This window comes from Microcaecilia unicolor, chromosome 6 (genome assembly GCF_901765095.1).
Source record: "Microcaecilia unicolor chromosome 6, aMicUni1.1, whole genome shotgun sequence".
In the NCBI taxonomy this organism is placed as follows: Eukaryota; Metazoa; Chordata; class Amphibia; order Gymnophiona; family Siphonopidae; genus Microcaecilia; species Microcaecilia unicolor.
In genome coordinates, this window is record NC_044036.1 from 179,287,693 (window position 1) to 179,308,236 (window position 20,544).

General features: G+C 46.0%; 1 protein-coding gene across 1 annotated transcript in view; it reads right to left on the reverse strand.

The window, feature by feature from the left end:
* WDR82 (WD repeat domain 82) overlaps window positions 1-20,544 on the reverse strand; it is an 89,806-nt gene that overhangs the window by 6,506 nt on the left and 62,756 nt on the right. The window contains exons 6-8 of the mRNA XM_030208504.1: window positions 10,252-10,407; window positions 2,759-2,828; window positions 835-977 (exon numbers count right to left, since the gene is read on the reverse strand). Coding sequence (XP_030064364.1) covers window positions 835-977; window positions 2,759-2,828; window positions 10,252-10,407 — 369 coding nt within the window. The remainder of the gene's footprint in view (window positions 1-834; window positions 978-2,758; window positions 2,829-10,251; window positions 10,408-20,544) is intronic.

Here is a 20,544-nt window from a genome sequence, read left to right on the forward strand (position 1 = left end):
GGGCTGTCTTCTTGGCAAGGCTACCCTGGCAAGGCGAGTCATTCTTTCTTTCTGGCTGATTCCCCCACCCCTACCCTAGGGCACTTCTGCAGGTTTTCGTTTGTTTTAAGAAAGAGGATTTATTTTTCTTTAAGAAAAGGCTGTGTTTCATAACGTTTGCTGGGGGAGAAAAAACAGGAAAGAAGTCAAGCCAAGAGGCAGGCACAACTGAAAGGCTCAGATAGAGAACTGGCGAGTCATTGCTGGGTGTGTTCTCAATGGCAGGATAGCTGTGCTTGCTGCTACAGCTGGAGGAAAAACAGCCTTACTGAGTGGAAATTAGCATGCAAGACCAATTTCACATTAAAGCCAATCGAAGATCTACCTAAGGTGATACTGGGGTATCGGGAACCATATAACAGCCACAGGACTCTCAAAGTGCAAAATTTCACAAAACTTTGATGTCGTGACATGAACGCTAGCTCTTGGCGACGCATTCAATTGGCTCTGCTGAACGGACTAAGACTTAGTGGTCCTGTATAACAGCAGCAGGTAGGAAGTTGCATATATGCATGGTGAGGCCACACAAGCTTTTAGACTCAAAGCTGGTGTAGTTTCCTAAGCTGGGGTCATTAGTGATGTCAATCATGTTGTAAGGCAATCCTGCTTGTCCCTGGACAAGTGCCTTAATTTAGGTGATTTCCTGCAATGATTCTCAAATATGTACTGTTCCTCGTCTTCACTATTACTCCCATTTCACATTAGCCCATTCTTATCTCTGTGCTCTCTCCATTTCTCCCTGCTGTACACCCATGACCAAACTCGGCCACCACACTGAAACAAGCTACACCTCACCATATTGGAACAAGCGCTGGCAAAGGTCATGAACTTGGGATTAAACTGTAGGCAGGTTATGGGACCTGTATGCTTCCCATCCAGAACTGCCACTTTCATCCCACTCTCTCCATTCCAGACATGGATCTTCCCATCTTCTGAGCCTTGCAAAAACAAAACCAAAACTGATTAGATATCCAAGATATAGAGAAGTGACAGAAGAATAAATAAGCAATAGCATGAAGCGCTAAACTGCATTTGACAAAAATAAATTATGGGGAGGTGAAGCCTGAAGGTTGGCACATTCTATATAATAATTTGGACCTCTGCACAACCGTCTGGATGCCTGGGTTCATAACACAGTTCCCACTGGTCCGGCCTGGGGATGATGTCACAGGGCGGACCAATGGGAAGTGAGAGGGAAGGGAACCCAGCAGCAGGCACCGGAGGTGAGGTAAACAATCGCCCCCTCCCTCCACTTCAGAGTTGCAGGACGCCCCCTCCCTCCCTCCACTCGGAGGGACTTTCATTTGTCAGAAATGTAAATATACTCAAAGTTTTTGCAATCTCATGAATACTATTATACATCACTAGTAAAAGAGGCCGTTCATAGAGGAATGAAACGGGCGCTAGCAAGGTTCCACAGCCCCCTCCCTCTTTCTCTCCCGGTCTGTCGTCCGAGTTCCAGCCCCCCTCCCTCCGTCTCCTCCCAGGTCTCCCTCCCCTTCGAGTTGCAGGATCCCCCCTCCCTGCCCTTCAAGTTCCACGGCCCCCTCACCTTCAAGTTGCAGGATGTCCCCCCTCCCCCTCCGAGTTCCACGCCCCCCCCCCCCTCGAAGTGCAAGCAGTACCTGTCCTCCGGCAGCCCCTCGCCTTCCTGCGTGCCGGCTCTAATTTAAAAATTACCTCGGGGTCTGGCGTCAGCATTGAAGGCGAGCGGCGCTTCACACTGCCTTCCATCTGTCTGAGCTCTGCCTCTGGTCCCACCCTCATTTCCTGTTTTCGGAAGGGCGGGACCAGAGGCAGAGCTCAGACAGATGGGAAGACAGTGTGAGGCGCCGCTTGCCTTTAATGCAGACGCAGGTAACAATTTTTAAATTAGAGCCGGCACGCAGGAAGGCGAGGGGCTGCCGGAGGACAGGTCCTGCTTGCACTTCGAGGGAGGGAGGTGCGGGGCATTGAACTCGGAGGAGAGGGGGGACATCCTGCAACTTGAAGGGGAGGGGGCCGTGGAACTTGAAGGGCAGGGAGGGTGGGTCCTGCAACTCGAAGGGGAGGGAGAGACCTGGGAGGAGACGGAGGGAGGGAGGGGGGCTGGAACTCGGAGGGGAGGAGGGCTGGAACTCGGACGACAGACCGGGAGAGAGGGAGGGAGAGAGAGAGGGCGTGGAACCTTGCTAGCGCCCGTTTCATTCCTCTACGAAACGGGGCCTCTTTTACTAGTGATGTATAATAGTATTCAAGAGATTGCAAAAGCTTTGAGTGATATTTACATTTCTGACAAATGAAAGTGCCTCAGAATTAGGACCATCATAAATCTGCTAGTTGGAAGAGTTATAGATCAGGGAAGCTTAAATTTCACTTGTCTTGCTGAAAAAACCCATGGGTCAGTATCTAACTGAAGTGATCTGATGGTTCCTCTGAAGAATACAGTTGAGAAGATGGGAGACTGGAACAAGGATAGGATTTTCAGAGTTAACTACTCCATGCTGCATGGCTAACAATGGTAAGAAAGTCAAGAAGTCATCTACCAATTCATCATATCAGTATGCCAAACTAAGGTAGTGTGGGGAACACACAGAAATCCTTCTAGCCATGGGTCTCTCTCACCAGTGTCCTGAAATGAGATGAGACGTCAGGAAGAAAAGGGTGTTAAAGCAGGGGTGGATTACACTGTTTAAATATGCTCCTGAAGGGTCAGTGCTATGGCAATTGCACAGCTTACCTATCATAATGAACTGAGAGTCAGGTGTGAACGATGCCTCCAGTGTCACTGCCTTACCGTTGTTATATCCCTGAATCACAAAACATAAAGAATGGAGAAATTAGGTCTTACCTGATCATTTTTTTCCCCCATTAGTCCTGCCCACTATTCCAGAACCTGTGGGACAGTTGTGTCCATCAACCAGCAGGTAGAGATAGAGAACTAAAAACTGCGCCGAGATATCTCTTGGCACCCAGTCCAGCTCCTCAGTATTTACGCTGACAAGCAGTAAATGGAAACTCAGAACAAACACAACCACCTTAAACAACTCGCTAACTTAACATTAACCAGACAAGCAAATGTTTGGACCCTTCATCTCTGGACATCTTGTAGAAAACAAAAGATATGCAGGAAGCACCATGAAAGGTAATGGTACTTATTTGACCCATTACTTCGCACCAACTATCCCAGAAACCTCGGGCAGGCCTCTGGAATAGTGGGGAAGGACTAATGGAAAGAAAAACTGTCAGGTAAGGCCTCATTTCTCCTTCCATTAAATAGCTTCCCACTATTCCAGAACCTGTGGGATGTTCAAAAATAATCCCTAGAGTGGGTAGAATCCTGGTGCAGGCGCCCTGAGGACTGAAGACCCAAACTGACTTCTGAGCTACAAGGTCCACCCTGTAGTGCATGGCAAAGGTATGCAGTGATGCCCATGTCACCACCTTGCAAATATCTGCCAGAGACAGTAAGGTCGTCAGAATGTTGCTGAAAGCCTCGTAGAATGAGTCCACTTCCCCGAAAGAAAATAAGCTGATGCATTAGTCACTTTCATCCATCTAGCAATTCTGGACTTGGAAGTCATGGGCCAAGCCTCTGTTTACCAATAAGCACAAACAGTCTGTCCGATTTGCTAAACTCATTCGTAACTTCAGATATCTAATGAGGACTCTACACATATCAAGAAGCTTCAAGGAAGAATACTGAGTCTCTTCATCCTCTCTGCGAAAGGATGGAAGCTCCACAGATTAGCTAAGATGAAATACTGATATTACTTTTGGAAGAAAGGAAGGAACCATGTGCAAAGAAAGCACTGCCTCCGAAAAGCGAACAAAGAGATCCCGACAGGAGAACCTGAAGCACCAAAACCCTGCATGCCTATGCAACAGCCACCAAGAATGCTGTCTTTAGCATAAGATCTTTCAAGGAGTTCTTCCAGAGTGGCTCAAAAGGAGGATTCTGAAGAGCCCGAAGGACTAAATTAAGGTTCCATCAAAATGATATCCAGCTGAGAAATGAGATGTCTTCTATAGTTGGCCCCTAAAACAGGTCAAAGCCGCAACCTGAACTTTTAGAAAACCCAATGCCAACCCTGTTTGAAGACCTGCTTGGTGAAAACACTAGGATGTGCATGATCTGAGCTGAAAGTCCGCGCTCAAATCACTAGCCTTTGAATGTCCTCCACACCCTCGGATGTTGAACGTTTCCAAGCCTGAAGCAAGGCAGCAACAACAGAATCAGAATAACCTTTTCATCCCAGCAGAGTCCTTTCAATGGCCAAGCCATAAGACTAAAGGGGCATGGATCCTCCATAAGCACCAGATCTTCCTTCAGTAGGCCGTTGTACCTGCGGAAGACGAAGAGGACCCCTATCCAGCAGTCAAATCAGGTCCATGTACAAAACAGCGTCCTGCGGGTCGATCCGAGGCTATGAGAATTATTCGACCCTGGCGCAATGCGGTCCTTTTCAACACACAGATTACCAGGGCCAAGGAAGGAAGACAGTAAATTTATCTCCGGTCAGGGCTGCAGTAGGGCATCAAGCCCAGTTCTTTCCAACAGCTGAAGAACTTGTCCATGGCACCACTTCTATCGCCACAGTCATTGTCCATTGCTGCCACTCTGTCTGAAGAGAATGACGTACCTATAAGCGAGTTGTCATACTAGTGAACTCTGATTCCTGGTGCCAAAGGAAGGACGCCACCAACCACCACAATATTAGCACATGTTCTTGGTGCCGTGACGAGACTAAAGGGAAAGCCCTGAACTGGAAGTGATGGCTTAAGACTGCAAAATGTAGAAACCGCCGATACAGTGGCCTTATGGGTATTTGCAAGTACATCTCCTTAAGATTGAAGGCAGTGAGAAATTCTCCCATTTGAACCAAGGCTATGACTGCTCTTGTGTTTCCGTGCAAAAGAAGGGCCACTCAGCAGAAGTTTAGACCTTTGAGATCTAAGGCCTGAGGACACTCAATGAAATTGCATGGAAATTCTTTTAAAACAAATAGGAGGGAAATATTTTTTCACTCAAAGAATAGCTGAACTCTGGAACTTGGTGCAGGAGAACGTGGTACTGGCAGTCAGTCATATCTGGGTTTAAAAAAAGGTTTGGACAAGTTCCTGAAGGAAAGTCTATGTTATGAGATGGTCATGGGGGTAACCACTAATTGCCCAAGGATTGGTGCTATTAATTGGGTTTCTGCCAGTTTCTTGTGACCTGGACTGGCCACTGTTGGAAGAAAGATACTGAGCTCTTCTTATGTAGGAGAGATGCCTTTCTTCTATAGAGATAATAAAGTAGATGGGGTATCTGCCTTCTCCCTGTTTAACCTGGGGAACTGGAACAACGGCCCGGAGCACCCGCAAGGAATCTACGGTGGCCTGAACCTTGACCACCTTGATTCCCTTTTAACAAGGAAACTGCAAGAAAACTGGGCTCCAACTCTTTTCGGGTGGGGGGCTCCAACTTGTAACTTTCTGTAAGAATATCCAGAACCCACTGGTCTGATATGATTTTGGCTCACTCCTTCCAGAACTTCTGAAGACGTCCTCCCACCGAGTGAACCAGCCTTGCATCACTGTGAAGTTCTGGAGGCACTGGGCACTCTAGCTGTCTGAGTGAAAGGTAGACTGGTGTGCCTGAAAGCTGAACTTCTGACCGTAGTACTGGCGATCAGGCCCGGCAAGATCAAGAGTCCCCAGAAGACGAATGACCAGAGGCTTTTGGTTTATCCTCTGATAACCGCTGTGGCTTAGTTTCCCCCATTTCTTTCACCAGGTTATTATTGAGACCTTCTCTAAACAGCCACTTACCCCAAAACAGGCAGTTTAACTAGACATGACTGACGCTGCATCCACTGCCCTATACCGCAACCAGAGATGCTGACATGCAGTGACAGCCAAAGACATACTCTGGACAGTAACCCATAACATGTCAAATAACATCGCCCAGTAGGCTGACCCCGCTTCCAGCTAAGCTTTTTGGCACCCGTCTTGTGTTGCAGATTGTTGATGCCACTTCAGGCAACCTCTTGCCATGAATGAGCTGCAGTCACTTGAAGGCTCAACGAGGCCAGTCAAAAGCTTGTTTCAACGAGTTTTTCAAGGGCAACACCCCCTTCCACCGATCTTCTTAGTCACCGCCGCAACAAGGAGTCCACCCTGGGAAGCGTGCCAATATATCTTTCTCCTCTGAAACCAAGGGGTAGAGGCGAGTCATGGCTCTTCCCACTCTCAGCCCAGGTCTGGTGAGATCTACCTCTGCTGCTATAGGTCCTGAATGTCTACATGCATCGGGAAGGTTGTTAGGAAAACATCTAAGCCCCCTCTATTATCAATCAAGATGGAACTCCTGATGTCAAAGCAGAAAGTGTCTCAATGGAAAGCACCACCAGTGCCTCAGAAATAAGAGTACCGAGCACCTCTTTATTAAACAACCTCAGTTCTTTCAGATCATCCCCCTCCCTCAGGGCATAGCTCTTCCTCCTCCAACAGCTCCTTCAATGATGGCTCCTCGAACAGACGAGGCCATATCAGATAAGGAGGGAGAAGCAGAGATAGCCTCACCTGCCCACTCCTGGAAGTTTAAACAAGATCTCTCAGGAGTTGGAGGGGCAGCAAGGTCCCTGCTTTAGTAATAGGCCAGGTGTAAGAGCATTATAAACTCAGGATAAAACAAAGATCCCAATGCAGCTGAATGCTCTGTTGGGCCCAGAGACTGTAAAATGGCAGCTGTGTTCTGTGTGTGATCAGATAGGGGTTATTCTTCATTGCCAGTCAGCCCCGAGAAAATGGAGCCCATTCCCTGTGCGCCCTCCTGCATCAACTGTTCACCGGCCCTGCAGAGGGACCAAAATCCCTGGCATATCTGGAGTCAAATCAAATCAGAAGACATGCTGCCCACCATTTCCTCCACATCCAGTTTGCACGCACTGCAATGTCCCAATGCCAGTCAATGGGTCCCACAGCTGGTACACTGCCTCCACCAATGTCGAAATTCACCCCAACTGTCACAAGTAGAACAACATGGTCCCAAGTGCTGAATCAGCATCCATCCCCTGCACCAAGTAGACTTTGTAGTCTTCAAGCAGTTCTGAATCAAACTTTAGTCGGACTTACTACTGCCGGCTGCTCCCCTCAAGCTCAGTCTTTACAAGTCTTACCCCCAGAAGGGAACGGATCAGGACCAATACTCTGTCCCACGCTCTCAGGAACACCTCTTTCCTCTCTCCTTTCCTTTTTTAGGTTGCTGTGCTGGAAAAACGGAGGAGCTCCCTAGGAAAACAGGGGGAAGGTGAAGGAAAGAAGTAAATGTGCGGGGTACTAGAAACAGGGATCTGAAGACCTCCAGATACGACTCTGTAGACTCAAGTCACCTGCAAAGCTCAACGGGGGACTAACTGGACCAGGAGCAAATCACTCAGAACCAGAGGCTAAACAATGTGTCCATCCACCTGCTGGAAATAGAAAATACCGAGGAGCTAGATGCCAAGAGAGATGTCTGAGCCCAGTTTTCTATCTCCACCTGCTGGTTAATGGGACATAACTATCCCACAGGTTCTGGAAACATAGGATTACATAATGGAAGTTTTATTTTAATTGTCCTATTTTTGGATTTGACAGAAGATCCGCTGGCAAGCAGAGAACTCAAACGCCCCACGATGAGGACAACAGAACACAAAAAGTGGGAGAGTGACCAAGGATACCAGAAACTGGAGGATGTTCTTAATCAAAAGTTTATTAGAAGTTTGAAGACTCGACAACGTCGTGTTTCGGCCGTCAGGCCTGCATCAGCAGTCTGCTGTGCAGGGTGTTGTAGAGCAATGATGATAGAAGATACTTTGAAGATGTCACAACAGTCTCTTGCACAAAAAGTGATGACTGATGATGATGATTCTTCAACAATGGCGTGATAGTCTTGAAAAAGACTGTTCTGAAAATGATTGCGTGGTCTCATCAAACCGCTGCCACGCGCTGCTAGAAATCCATTGTTGAAGAATCATCATCATCAGTCAATCACTTTTTGTGCAAGAGACTGTTGTGACATCTTAAAGTATCTTCTATCATCATTGCTCTACAACACCCCTGCACAGCAGACCTCCTGATGCAGGCCTGACGGCCGAAACACATCCTCCAGTTTCTGGGTATCCTTGGTCACTCTCCCACTTTTTGTGTTTTATTTTTGGATTTGCCATCAAATGTGAAGGCCTACGAACAGTATAAAAGTTTGCAGCTACGATTTCAATTGGGACCCAGCATTTTGAACATATTAGACCGATTTTATCATCTCTGCATTTGTTGCTGATAGCCTAGCAAGTTAGATTTAAGGTAATTTGCTTTAATCCACTGGGTGTTCTTTATCTGGGGAGGAACTATAGTATTCTGTTAGTGAACTGCAACTGTATAACCACTGATGGCTCTATGTTTCAAGAGCTCTAGAACTGTGGACCTGCCCCCATGAACAGGCCCCTGTTGCAGGCATACCAGTTGTAGATACACAGAGCTTTTCTTTGGCTGGGCTGCTGGAACCGACAGTTTGCCCACTGGAGAGTTACTGTAGTTTTAGAAAGCAGGTGAAAAGATTTACAGTCAAGCTTTTTGTAGAGGGTGACTAAACCTGGTTTCAGCTGAAGCCAAAACTGGCTGCAAGGGCCTGGGCATTGACAGAATGAGACCCCACTTCCTGCTCCCCACCCAGCCTACTATATAGCCCCTGGTGATCTAGTGGGGGCTGAGCAATCCCCAGTCACTCCTGCCCCATGTCCCTCTCAGCTGCTAAAATACCTGCCACAATCGCTAGCGACAGCTATTTGAGATTGAAGCTAGCATGGGATCACTCCTGCCCAACCAACCATGAAACCCAGGAGGGGGAGAAGAACCCAGCATACAGTTTCGGTTTCAGCTAAAAACGCATTAGCATTTTCGTCCTAAAACTGCAACAAGGCCAAACACACTTTTCGATATGGTTTTAGTGCCAAAATTGAAATTTGGTCGGCCTCTAGCTTTTTGTAATCCATGTTGCTATCATTGGAGCCTACCTCTTTTTTTTTTTTGTTTGATTTTTGACCAGGATATTATGGTTCTGTAGGTTTTTGAATTCTGGCCCAGGCTGTTTATTATTTATTTTTTTAAATTACATTTGTACCCCGCGCTTTCCCACTCATAGCAGGCTCAATGCGGCTTACATATTATATACAGGTACTTATTTGTACTGGGGCAATGGAGGGTTAAATTGACTCTGCCCAGAGTCACAAGGAGCTGCCTTGCCTGCAGTGGGAATCGAACCCAGTTCTCCAGGACTAAAGTCTACCACTCTAACCACCTAGGCCACTCCTCCACAAGTTGCCACAGTTGAAAACGTGGCATAGTTATGGTGTGGCATGGTTATGCGTGTGGAATGGGCGGGTCAGGGGAGTTTCAAAAAATCTACCCCTCTCTACAGGTTTTTTGTGTAAGATGTGGTATTGCATTTTGTCTATAATGCAAGACTGATTTTGTGTTTTGATTTGTGGTTGTTTATATTTTTATTATGTAAATTAAAGAGGAGGAGCTGGCTTAAACTGCTTTTAATTTTTTTTCCCTACTGACCTGGCTTCTATTCACCAAAACAAACTGATTTTACCTGAAAAGATCTTTTCCCATTTTTGTTCTTGCTGTACTGCATATCCTCAGAGCTAAGGACTAGGTGATGTTTGTTTTAATACTTATTTTTGTGTTTCTTTAAAAAGAAAAGGACATTTTAACTTTTTTTCCTTCATGTTGACTTTTTTTTCTTTTCCCAGAATAAAAATATAATTTCAGCTGTTGTCCTCTGTTCCCAATGTTCATTGCTGAGAGGATAAATTAAAACATGCCAGTTAATGCCCAAGAAAACAGAGAAGGTCCCTAGATCATACAGCAAATACCCCTCTCCCAAATCTCTCTAATTGTTAAAAAGGAATTCTTCCTATATGCTTGAGCCATTTATTACTTTGTTTCTTAATATGCAGGTTTCTTTTACCAATATTAAAGATCTAGTTAAAAATGTGTTGAAGTGAAAACTGTGCAGAAAGAAATGTGTGCCTGTTTAATTTAATTCCTTCAGCAAACTGTCTACTAACCAAATAATCATGCATTCTTCCTTTTGCCATCCAGTCCAAGGTTATGTCTCCCTAATACTGGTCTGGCAGGGAAGTATTGTTCAATGAAAGACCCGACTCACCCCAAAAAAGCCAATATGCAGAAGATGCTTACCGCAAATGTGTGCAGCACAACCCCCTTGAAGGCGTCAATCAAACGAATAAAGCCCCCATTGGTCGCAATCAAGATCAATTTTCCATCGTTACTAAATTTCAGACCTGTCCATTCACAGGTCCTATCATACTGCATCTTAAATGTGGCAAATGGACCCTTTAAAGAAACAAAGAAAACCTCAGGTAAGACAGAGGGTACTTTGTGCTCACAATATGGCTGCACAGCTCCAATGTAGATATCCTGGTCCTTGCATGAGAAGGAATAAGGCACATAGTAACACATAATATCAACAAGCTCCATGAGTGTTATGATTTTCAAAAGAAATTAACAGGTTCAAATCCACTTTTCACTATTATCAATGAAAGGATAACACAAAGTTACATTGTATCCCTGTGCTTCACCTTGTTAGCTTAATGTGAACAAAGATAAAGGCGGTGCTTATTTTCATCTCTCCAAATGTGTTCAAGTCCCAAGGAGAAAATTAGGTCTTACCTGCTAATTTACTTTCCTTTAATCCTTCCAGACTGGTCCAGACTGCTGGGTTATGCACACCTACCAGCAGATGAAGACCAAGATCTAACTTTTACGTGATCCTATAAGCAAGCCTGTACAGATCACAGAGCCAGTATGAACTAAGTCGATAATTGCTCCCCCACAACCAACTCTCTCTTCTGCTGCTCCGCACCCAAGTATACCAAGTATATCAAGCTGCTTCCTGCTGTAAGCCAGGAAACACAGCACTGGAAGCTGGCTAGCTCGCTTATACTATATTTGGTGATTTGATTTTTTGTTGTTGTTTTTTTTTTTTTTTTTCAAACAACCAATCACCTCACAGTGCTATTTTACCAACTGCAATGAACCAAAAAACACATCTTCAACCAAACGCCCTTCTGTCATCCAATCAAAACTGCCTCTGCTCCACGTCACCCTTAACATCTCCCAACACAAAGGCAATACTTAACTTGAAAAGAGGACAACACCTTTGGGAGAAAAGAAAAGACCGTAAGCAGCACTTTTTCTCCTTAAAAAGCATCAGAAAAGGTTCCCAGCATGACAAGGATTACAACTCTGAAATTTTTCTAGCTGATGAAATAGCTATCAGGAAAAGATAGCGAGATCCTTAACGGTACTTGCAGAGAGTGGCTCAAAGGGGCCTGAACCAAAGCCAACAGAATGATATACCAGTCCCAGGAAGGTAACAATGGATGACAACAAGGCTAAAGGAGTTAACACCTCTTAAGAAACATATCACATCTGAATGCAAAGACATCTTTCCATGTACCAGCCCCCTATAACACACCAATGCCACCAACTGGACCTTCAAGGAAGCGAAGACCAGGCCCTTATCAAAACTATCCTGAAAAAATACAAGACATCTGGCACTGAAATCTTAAGAACCAACCAGCGCTGGTCACACTAATCCTCAAAAATACACCACACTCTTTAGGCCTAGGAAGTAGACTGCTGACAACTTCAATACGGTGAAAATTACTTTTTTTGAATAACCCTTCTTGCTCAGACATGACCTCTTAAAAGCCAAGCTGTAAGACAAAACAGAGAAAGAGCTGGCATCCTCACTGGACCCTGCATCAACAAAGCCTCTGACTTGGGAAGCTGCAGTGGCGGCCCCTCCACCAGCCTCATCAGGTCCTCATACCAAGGTCTTCTCAGACATTAGGTAAATGACTCTCCTGAATGACTTGACCCAGCAAGGCCCACAGCAGAAACACAGAGCAGTTCATCACTCAGCCACAGCAGGCTAAGCATCAATGGCCCAAGACTCTCTGGAAAGCTGGTCTCCTTCACGTTTGCCACCGTTGCCAACAGATCCATAAAGGGCTGACACCAGGTCTGCCCTAAGAGATGGAAAATGCCCTGCTCCAGATAGCATTCCCCTGGACCCAGGATGTTTCCGCTTGCACATTTTCCACTCTGGCTACATTAGCTGCAAACAAATATGCCAGGTGAGTTTCTGCCTAAGCTAATAGAAGAGCTGCTTCTTCTGCTACTTGCCAATTCTTTCTGCCTCCCTGGTGATTTCAGTTCCAAATCTCTGCCCACTTATCCAAAATTGCTGCCGTTGCACTGCCCGAGAGAATTCTCAACTCCTTGCCCTCTACCAGGGGGATGAAAGAAAAACATCAAACAAATCGCTCGTCTCCAACCTGTTGATGGACCACTGGGCCTCCTCTACAACCAGAAGCCCTGGGCCACCTGCCCCAAGCAATGTGCACCCCAAAATTGTCCACTTTGGGGACTCCAGGCTCATGTCCTTCAACAATTTGGGACTGTGCAGAGACCACTGTAAACTGGCCCACACTCCTCCCAAAGTGGCAACTTATACTCCAGGATCCTAACTGCACCTGACTCCACCCAAAATTGATTCCAACTAACTCCACACCTCTGGTCTTCACTGTGGAAACACCTGCAGATACTCCCTGGCTATTGGACACCTTGCCACCAGAAGAGAAGAAATTTGAGACTGCAATTTCTGTATCCTGGCCTCCAGCAGAAAGAAAGACTCAGCCTAGATGCCTGTGGACTCCCAAATAGTCTATCCTCTGAGAAGACATCAGTACGTTCACCACTCAGCAAATGACTCCTAAGACTGCACTACCCGAACCATGACCTTGCTGATTTTGCCCAGATCAACCAGTCATCCCGATACAGATCAACCAGGATCCCTACTTCCTAAGAGCTGCTGCCACCACAACTATAAGCTTGGCAAATATGCAGAGAGCAGAAGCCAGACCAAAAGGGAGCGCACAGCACCGATTTTTTAGCCCCAAAACTGTGAACCTCAGGAAGTGCTGATGAGCCTGCTGAACAGAAATATGAAAGTAGGCCTCGGTGAGATCTAGAGAAGTTAGGAATGCTTCCTTGTGGATGGCCACGATGACCGATCAATGTTTCCATATGAAAACTAAGCCCGACTGACCCTTTTGAAATCTAGAATAGGGTGAAAAGTTCTCTCTTCTTTTCAGGACCATAAATAAATCGATCATCCCAAACCCTTTTCTGCCTCCAAACTGGAACTACCACCTGAAGTTGCAGAAGCTCCTGCTATCCAACTGGACCAGCAAGCAGACTCGAGAAAGTCCTCTGGCAATGGCCATACGAACTACAAAGGCGTAACCCTTCATGGATGACCTCCAACACTCACTGATCCAAGGCAACTTGGGCCCACCTCTGATAAAATTGCTGCAACACAAGTTGCCACCACAGCTGAAATGGACAGGGCTGGACCTGAGTCTCACTTCACCTAGCACCGTGAAAGGACTTGTGACCACTGAAAAAAATCTAATATGTTGAGTACCACTAATTGTACCAGGCCGGATAACGATGGGCATCCTGATATCTACCACTTGCTGAAAAACATCTGCTCCCCTGGTTTTGGACTATCCTCTGGTAACTTGGGGCATTATAGTTTCCCCAAGGCTTCTGACTTGCTTATCCAGCTCCTCACCAAATAAAAGCTTACCCCTGAATGGAAATTTACCCAGCTTTGACTTAGATGCTGCATCAGCTGACCATCCATGCAGTCACAAGGATCTTTGTGCTGCCACCATCAGATTAGTAGACGTCTGGAGTAAATCATACTAAGAAGGAAGTTCCCATCTCAATTTTGGCCAGCTCTTGATCCACTAAAACCGATCCATCTGCCAGCCTGTCTAGGATCTTCTCATCCCTCCGGAAGAACTTCCTGGCCACCAAACCTCTGCGAACAGCTGCCTGCACCACCAGAGTGGACATATCAAAACTCTGTTTAAGAAGAGTCTCCATCTTACAGTCTTGAGGATCCTTCAGCACTGTTCCCTCCCTCACCCACAGAAACAGTAGTCTTCTTCATAATAGCTGATACTATTGAGGCTGCAAGAACTCTATCTTGATCTGGGATGAGGTAAAGTTTTACCATGGGCTGAGCCAAACCAAATGGTGCACAAGGTGTATCCCACTGCGACTGTACGATGTCCCTAATATCCCGATTCATAGGAAAGGACCGTGAGACCTTACAAATGCTTTTCAGCAGGGGGGTCCAACTTGCAAGGCACTTCCCTCCACAGAACCCTCCTCAAAATTCAACACTGAGAAAATCTGTGAAGTGAGCTCCTGAAGCTTATCTCTGTGAAAAATACGAAATTCTCACCTGGAGGCAACTCCTGGTCCAAGGAGTCCTCTCCAGGCAGCTCACTCTGCTCCAGCTGCCCCTCCTCCAGAAGCAGCTCCTCCTCAGAACAAACTAAGTATTCTCCAAAGCAATCTCATCCCAGTCCAATCACTGTCTCTTTGGGGTATTGGATCCCCCCCACCGCCACAGGCAAATCTTGCAATAAGGTGCCTACCCTTTGAGCAAAAAGCCTTGTACATTGCTAAAATAAAATCCAGAAGAAACAACCTCTGAGATACCTGCTTTCCCCTTACTCAAGACCATCTCCCCACATAGGAAAACCTCCAAACAAGGTGGCTGGTCCTCAACCATAGCAGGATTCAAAATGGTGGCAGCTTCCGCCACTGCCAGAGCTGCCTCCTGGTCAGCATCACACTCCCCAGCCACAGATACCGAGGCCCCCCCCCTCCTCCCCCAATCTAAATTGTGCAGCTCCGTCGGAAGGCATTGCCTTTCAGCCACCTTAGCCCCCTCACAATTTGCATGCTGCCCTGGAGCCCTCAATGCCCCTGCAGTCACATGCTTTACAGCACTGTAGCGTCTCCAAAACATGCTGCAACTCTCCACAGACAAATTAACTCAGCTGCAATCACTCCTCTTGAGTCCAAAGCTACAAGCTAGACCACTCCCCCCACCACCACCACGGAATATACACAGATGGCTGAAAGGGTACTCAAGTAGGAGCTTAGGTCTCTGTGTGCCTTGAAGTTCAGAGAGAGCACAGCAGACAGGAGAAGTTGAGGTGGGGGGGGGGGGGGGGGGGGGGGAGAGAATGTCCACCCGGGTTTAGCATCCTCGGGCTAGGAGACCCCGTGAGTCTTAGCCTCTGCCAGTTAAACATGGATGGGGCACCCAGGAGAGGAACTTAAGTTTTTACTTTTTATTTTTGTAAAAACCACCAGCAAGAACCCAATCTCCCTAAGCCTACGAATAATCCAAAATTGCACAGGCTTACCACGTCTACCACCTGCTGGAGACTCTCTGGGATCTGCATAGGCTACATATAGGATCACTTAGAAGTCAGAAGTTCAGTCTCCACCTGCTGATAGGTGCGCATAACCCAGCAGTCTAGACCAGTCTGGAGGAATGAAAGGCAGTAACACAGTAAATTTAGAAATTACAGTTAACAACAACAAAAAATAGCTTTATAGACAAATTTTCTTCCCTAAAATTAACTGGTTGCACCACTTTTAGCAACAAAACTCCAACCAAGCACTTTCTATAATTTGATATCAGTCTTTCACATTGCTGTTGAGCGGTCTTATTTTTTTTTACAACTTTGACATTTTCAATAAGAAACCAAATACAGAGCTATGCTAACAATTCGCATCACAGTACTGCAGCCCAATACACAGAACAAAGTAAAACCCTGCCACACCCTCCCCCCAACCACAAACTAACACCAACTTATCACGGGTAGGTCTGGCATAAAACAAAGTTAAAAGAAATCCATAAAGGGGTTAACACGAAAAAATCATGAATCAGTGAGTTCTCCATGCAGTGAACACAGTATGGGAGAGCAACATCCAGCCATGATTAAGAGCTGTCAACTTAGATTTTTTTTTTTTTTATTTGTTACATTTGTATCCCACATTTTCCCACCTATTTGTAGGCTCAATATGGCTTACATAGTACCGGAGAGGCCCTTGCAGGCTCCGGTGTGAACAAATACAGGGTCATGGTGTGGCACGATCAAGTTCATGTGGCACAGCCACATTAGGGAATCGGAGAACGGAAGAGTTGTGTTATTAAGCATATATAGTCCAGTTTCAAAAGAACCTTCTCCAATGGTGAGTTTGCATTTGTTTCCCAAATCATGCCAAGCTGATCTCTGCAGCTGTAAAAAGATGAATTGCCAGTTTGAGCCTCCTGAAGTTTCAGCCACTTTATAATGAAGTAAACAACACTCTGGACTGAGGTACGATACTGCAGACCAGAATGTTTGCATTGAGAGGCAGTATAAATAGGTGTCCCTTTCCCAACAATTTTGCCAACACCTATCAGTGCCACTTTCATAGACATTAACAAGACACACAGCAGCATAAAAAATGTTGGTATTCATTTTCAATCATGGTACTAGTCACTGAAACTTTAAACAAGTAAACATCTCGGGCTAGTCCTTAAACTCCCAAGTTCATGCTACATCTCAGTCTAGTCAAACTCCCAAGTTCATGCTAACTTAGTTTTCTCATCTAGCAATTTAATAAATCACTTGAGTTCGTCAAGCTAGCAGAGCCCTATAGATTCTACTTATCCTTCCTTCAGTTGTTCTCATGCGTAGAGCCTGTTCTAGGTCTGTTTCCCCTAGTTGCAGTTCTCCTTGGGCCCTCAAAATTCAAACGTTGCCAATATTGGAAGGATTCCCATTGTATATCACCATATTCCTCAATAAGATCAGCCAGGGTACTAGTATACCTTCCTCCCATACTTGCCCCAGGGTACAAAACAAAGCAGAAGCCCATCTAAGAAACACTAAGCCTCCCTGCCCCGGGGTCAAATCTTGTGCATAAAGAATAGGAAGTATCATTAAGCTCACTCCTATCAGGAAACAGCTTGGTTTGTGTGCAAGCCATGTGGCCAAGTTTCTCTTATGTAAACATTAGACTCCTCACCTGACATGCAGACAGCCATGACAGCGCTCACAAGGGTATCTCCCCTGCTATATCTGCTCTATAGACAACCATGGCTTCTAAGAACCATGCAACAATCAGAGATGATTTGAAGCTGTGCTGCTATATGATAAAGAGCAAAGTGTGGGACCTCAATGTTGTTTCATCTGCTAGAGTAGCTTTTTTTCCCCCCAAATACAGTAAAAGGTCTCTGTATTCAATAAATGGAAGAAGCCCTTAGGTATAGCCAAGAGATAAAATAGTTTTGGTAATATGATCATTTTACGGCATTAATCCATCCCAGCCCGGACAAGTTCAAGCCTTCTCAGCATTCTAGCTCAAACAGCAACTTCTTAAGTTTGAGGGGGGAAAATTCAGCTCATACAACTCTTTGGGTAAAGCAGACAATTGAATGCCCAAGTACGGTATGGATTGGTTTGCTCTGTGAAATGGGACGTACCGCTGCAACTGTCTAGCCTCATTAGCCTCTATATATTGATATTCAGAATTTCAGACTTTTCCATATTTATTTTGAATCCAGATACGTTACCATATCTATAAAACACCTCAATAACTTGAGAGAGGAAGGCATCTGGAGTTCACAGTTAAAATATCATCTGAAAAGAGCAGAATCTTGTGATCTTGCCCAGCATATGATATACCCACTACTCCCAGAGAGGATCTAATTAATTGGGTCAAAGGTTCAACTGAAAGGATGAATAATAAGAGCAACAAAAGCACATCTTTGGTGGGTACCCCGAACAATTCAAAAGCTTTACCTCACTCGTCACTTCAATTTCCAGATCATTTCTAAAATGTTTAATAAGCACCTGTCCCAGTACAGATCTATGCGGCACTCCAGTATTCACCCTCCTCCATCGAGAAAAATGGCCAATTAACCCTACCCTCTGTTTTCTGTCCAATAACCAATTCTTAATCCATAGAAGGACATTGCCTCCTATCCTATAACTAAATCTTCTAAGGAGTCTCTCATAAGGTACTTTGTCAAACGCTTTCTGAAAATCTAGCTACACTACATCAACCAGCTCACCTTTATCAACATTTTTGTTCATACCTTCAAAGAAATTAAGCAAATCAGTAAGGCAACACCTCCCCTGACTGAATTCATGCAGGCTATGTCCCATTAAACCATGTTTGGTTAAATGTTCTGTAATTTTATTCTTCATAATAGTTTCCACTTTTTACCGGCATTGAAGTCAGACTTACTGCTCTGTAATTTCCTGGATCACCCTGGAACCCTTTTTAAACATCGGTGACACATTGACCACCCTCTAATCTTCAGGTACTACACACAATTTTAACAGGTTATAGATCACTAGAGCAGATCAGCAATTTCATGTTTGATTTCTTTCACTACCCTGGGGTGTATACCATCTGGTCCAGGTGATTTATCGGTCTTTAACTTGTCAATTTGGCTCAGTACATCTTCCAAGCATCCACACCCAATGTGAATTTTTGATCTTTGCAGCTGCTCCTCTAAGGTTTTTGTTTTCACCATTCTTATTTTATCATAGTCTCCTTTTTGAAAGTTAAATGCTAATGTATTGGATTTCCTGTGTGTATTTATTCAAAGCCGATATCAAATCTGATCGTATTATGATCACTGTTACCTCCTGCACCAGATCAAGCGCTCCACTAAGGACTAGGTGTAAAATTTTTCCTCCTTTTGTTGGCTCCAGTACCAGCTGCTCTATAAAGCAGTCATTGATTTTGTCAAGGAATTTTACCTCCCTAGCATGCCCTGATGTTATATTTACCCATTCAATATAGTGAATGATACATACCTGTAGCAGGTGTTCTCCGAGGACAGCAGGCTGATTGTTCTCACGACTGGGTGACGTCCGCGGCAGCCCCCACCAACCGGAAAAAAGCTTCGCGGGACGGTCGGCACGCAGGGCACGCCCATCGCGCATGCGCGGCCGTCTTCCCGCCCGTGCGCGACCGCTCCCGCCAGTTGAATGACTAGCAAAAGATGAAACACACAACTCCAAAGGGGAGGAGGGAGGGTAGGTGAGAACAATCAGCCTGCTGTCCTCGGAGAACACCTGCTACAGGTATGTATCATTCACTTTCTCCGAGGACAAGCAGGCTGCTTGTTCTCACGACTGGGGTATCCCTAGCTCTCAGGCTCACTCAAAACAAGAACCCAGGTCAATTGAACCTCGCAACGGCGAGGGTACAACAGAAATTGACCTACGAAGAACAACTAACTGAGAGTGCAGCCTGACCAGAATAAATTCGGGTCCTGGAGGGTGGAGTTGGATTTACACCCCAAACAGATTCTGCAGCACCGACTGCCCGAACCGACTGTCGCGTCGGGTATCCTGCTGGAGGCAGTAATGAGATGTGAATGTGTGGACAGATGACCACGTCGCAGCCTTGCAGATCTCTTCAATAGTGGCTGACTTCAAGTGGGCCACCGACGCTGCCATGGCTCTGACACTATGAGCCGTGACATGACCCTCAAGAGTCAGCCCAGCCTGGGCGTAAGTGAAGGAAATGCAATCTGCTAGCCAATTAGAGATGGTGCGTTTCCCGACAGCGACCCCTAGCCTGTTAGGGTCGAAAGAAATAAACAATTGGGCGGACTGTCTGTTGGGCTGTGTCCGCTCCAGGTAGAAGGCCAATGCTCTCTTGCAGTCCAATGTGTGCAACTGACGTTCAGCAGGGCGGGTATGCGGCCTGGGGAAGAATGTTGGCAAGACAATTGACTGGTTAAGATGGAACTCTGACACCACCTTCGGCAGGAACTTTGGGTGGGTGCGGAGCACTACTCTGTTGTGATGAAATTTGGAATATGGAGCATGAGCTACTAGGGCTTGAAGCTCACTGACCCTACGAGCTGAAGTAACTGCCACCAAGAAAATGACCTTCCAGGTCAAGTACTTCAGATGGCAGGTATTCAGTGGCTCAAAAGGAGGTTTCATCAGCTGGGTGAGGACGACGTTGAGATCCCATGACACAGTAGGAGGCTTGATAGGGGGCTTTGACAAAAGCAAGCCTCTCATGAATCGAACGACTAAAGGCTCTCCAGAGATGGCTTTACCTTCCACACGATAATGGTAAGCACTAATCGCACTAAGGTGATTCCTTACTGAGTTGGTCTTGAGGCCAGACTCTGATAAGTGCAGAAGGTATTCAAGCAGGTTCTGTGCAGGGCAAGACCGAGGTTCTAGGGCCTTGCTCTCACACCACACGACAAACCTCCTCCACTTGAAAAAGTAACTCTTTTTAGTGGAATCCTTCCTAGAGGCAAGTAAGACCCGGGAGACACCCTCAGACAGACCCAACGCAGTGAAGTCTACGCCCTCAACATCCAGGCTGTGAGAGCCAGAAGGTTGGGGTGCAGCAACGCTCCGTCGTTCTGCGAAATGAGAGTCGGAAAACACTCCAATCTCCACGGTTCTTCTGAGGACAACTCCAGAAGAAGAGGGAACCAGATCTGACGGGCCAAAAAGGCGCTATCAGAATCATGGCGCCGTGGTCTTGCTTGAG